Below are 3,192 nucleotides of genomic sequence, written 5' to 3'. Positions count from 1 at the left end.
TGTTTGCAGCCAGTATATATGAATGTACTAGTTCAAACTTGGAGCCACTTCTGTTGGATTGGATTCAAATATGTCGGAGTCAGATGCCTCAGGTCCTTCTAAAAGTTCTCTAGACTGAACAGATTCCTTGTATGCAGGAGTCTCTTTGAAATCTGTTGCTCCTTCATTGTAGGTTGCCACAGCAATCCCACAAGCAACTAACTGCAATAACAGTGACCATGAAATCATTTAAAATAAAACCAATGGTAGTACTAAACAGCCATGCCAACTACAATCTGAGGACAATTAGAAGTTCAAATAAGAGTAATCTAACTAACATTAAAGAAAATCTCAGGGTACCAAATAACTAATAAAACTCCATCATAATTGCTATGGTAAACTAGAAGATTAAGAGTATCGAAGGTTACCGCAAAAACAACGCCGAAAGCCCACAAATACTCAACAAAGAAGCCAAGCCAGTCCCACTGAGGCCCTTCCCAGAAGTCCTTCTCCTCTCCCGGTAGATCCGGCAAGAAGTAACCGTCGTTGACATCGTCAACGGCTGAGTCTTCAATCTCACCGGTCGGTTGCGGGTCCTGATCCTGATCCTTGGTTGTGGTGCTGCCACGTCGGCCTTTGCCAGAACGAGGGGAAAATTTCTTGGTTGCCGAAACCAAGTGAAGGCTCCCTCTACATCTTTTAGTTGCGGTAGCTGATGGTGTTATGCGGAAGGTGAGGTGAGGAGGGTGAGGGAGGGAGGTATTGCATAGGATTCTGGCGCCGCCGCTGCCACTAATGGAAGTGGCTACGGTGAAGGCCATTGGGAAGGGATGAGATGATGTGGGAAGAAAGGAGGAGGTGGTCCGAGTTGTGTGGTGTGTGTGGATAAGAGAAATTAGAACGTTTGCCAAAGCAATAATGTTTCTAAATTTCCATCATGGATTTGTCTTCGGTGGGCAAAGTTCGTTCTGGTCCTTGAAGGACCTGATAAGAATATTCCAAATACGTGGATGAAAATGGATCCGTATAAAAAAACTTATTTCTGCTAAGCCCATTATTTTGTGTAATTGCAAATCAATTTGGGGTTTTTGGTCACGACAAACCAGTCTGGTTTGGTAAAGGAAAATGGGAATGGTTAAACCCAAAAAAATAATAAAAATATGTTTGGACCTAGAGTTTTAAAATAATGGCGGTGCAAGGAAAATGTATACTCGGGTTAGATTTTCATTTGTATTTGAGCTGAATATTTTGGCCCACAAACAAATTTTTAAAATCCAAAATTTTACACTTATTAATTATATTTATAAATTTTGGATCAATTAACATATGTAAAAATTAGTTATTTTCAAAAAAAAATTTACAATATTGTGATCTATGAAGTACCTACATTTCATTGAATTTGAGTACATATATTTTGGACACATTTTTTATTTTTTTTTTTTAAACAAAAAACTCAACACAATAAGATGGAGTAGCTAGAAAGTACAAAGCTACTAGGTAACAAATTAGAAAATTAAACTGTAGTCATCTCTGAAATTATCATCAACAACTAGAAAGATCAAAATATGTTCGCTCTTTGTAGCTCTTAGTCGACTTATTGATACTTGATAACCTCCGCAACACCTGTTTCTTGATTCCTGAATATCCTATCATTCCTTTCCAATCAAGTATTTCAGATGATAGCACAAAATCCATCAACCAACAATGATCTGATAAACCTCTCTGCCCACTTTTAAGTCGTGTCTCAGGAAACTCTTCAACCCATTTCATACTAACCAGCACCCAATCAATGCGACTGCACGATTGGCCCTGAACTAAGTAAACTTACGATCATTCATCTCTAAATCCACCAGCTCCATATTCTGTATTTAGCTTCTAAAATCTTCCGCTGCTATTGTTAATGTACCGACTCATTTCCGCTCATCCACTGTCACAACCGATATATTGGATATTAGAGCAACTCTAACGGTTCAAAAATTTTGAACCTCATTTACTGTGTCAGTAAAAAGTGAGGATCTACCATTGGAGCAAATAAAAAATGAGTTCTTTCACAAAGTTCAGAGCAACAGAAGTCCTGCTCAGAGGGTCTCTCTCTCTCAAAAAAAATGATATTTTATTAATAAAATTAATACTTTAACATTTTTTATTTTTTTTTTTTAAACAAAAAACTCAACACAATAAGATGGAGTAGCTAGAAAGTACAAAGCTACTAGGTAACAAATTAGAAAATTAAACTGTAGTCATCTCTGAAATTATCATCAACAACTAGAAAGATCAAAATATGTTCGCTCTTTGTAGCTCTTAGTCGACTTATTGATACTTGATAACCTCCGCAACACCTGTTTCTTGATTCCTGAATATCCTATCATTCCTTTCCAATCAAGTATTTCAGATGATAGCACAAAATCCATCAACCAACAATGATCTGATAAACCTCTCTGCCCACTTTTAAGTCGTGTCTCAGGAAACTCTTCAACCCATTTCATACTAACCAGCACCCAATCAATGCGACTGCACGATTGGCCCTGAACTAAGTAAACTTACGATCATTCATCTCTAAATCCACCAGCTCCATATTCTGTATTTAGCTTCTAAAATCTTCCGCTGCTATTGTTAATGTACCGACTCATTTCCGCTCATCCACTGTCACAACCGATATATTGGATATTAGAGCAACTCTAACGGTTCAAAAATTTTGAACCTCATTTACTGTGTCAGTAAAAAGTGAGGATCTACCATTGGAGCAAATAAAAAATGAGTTCTTTCACAAAGTTCAGAGCAACAGAAGTCCTGCTCAGAGGGTCTCTCTCTCTCAAAAAAAATGATATTTTATTAATAAAATTAATACTTTATATATATATATAGTATACTTTTAATAATTAATTGATTATTATAATTATTAATAAATTAAATACAATTTAATTATTTAATATAATTATAATGGTAATAATTATACTATGAGATACTATTTAGCAGATGGTATTTATTCTGAATGAGCCACATTTGTCAAATCAATCTCAAAATCACAAGGGGAGAAACGTAAGTTATTTGCACAATACAAAGAAGGCAAAGAAAAGATGTGAAGCGAGCATTCGGAGTGTTGCAAGCACGCTTTGTAATTATACGTGGTCCAGCTCGTTTTTGGAAAAAGAAGAAGCTTGCCAACATAATGAGAGCTTGTATTATATTGCATAATATGATTGTTGAGGATGA

At 36.2% G+C, this 3,192-nt stretch overlaps 1 protein-coding gene across 1 annotated transcript in view; it reads right to left on the bottom strand.

The window, feature by feature from the left end:
• LOC107644318 overlaps positions 1 to 929 on the bottom strand; it is a gene marked incomplete in the record, with an annotated part of 1,121 nt that extends 192 nt beyond the window's left edge. The window contains 2 exon segments of the mRNA XM_016348158.2: positions 1 to 201; positions 408 to 929. Of these exon segments, the coding sequence (XP_016203644.1) occupies positions 28 to 201; positions 408 to 800 (567 nt within the window).

Source organism: Arachis ipaensis, chromosome B05 (assembly GCF_000816755.2).
Source record: "Arachis ipaensis cultivar K30076 chromosome B05, Araip1.1, whole genome shotgun sequence".
NCBI classification, from domain to species: Eukaryota; Viridiplantae; Streptophyta; class Magnoliopsida; order Fabales; family Fabaceae; genus Arachis; species Arachis ipaensis.
This window is presented reverse-complemented; position numbering and strand designations above follow the sequence as displayed.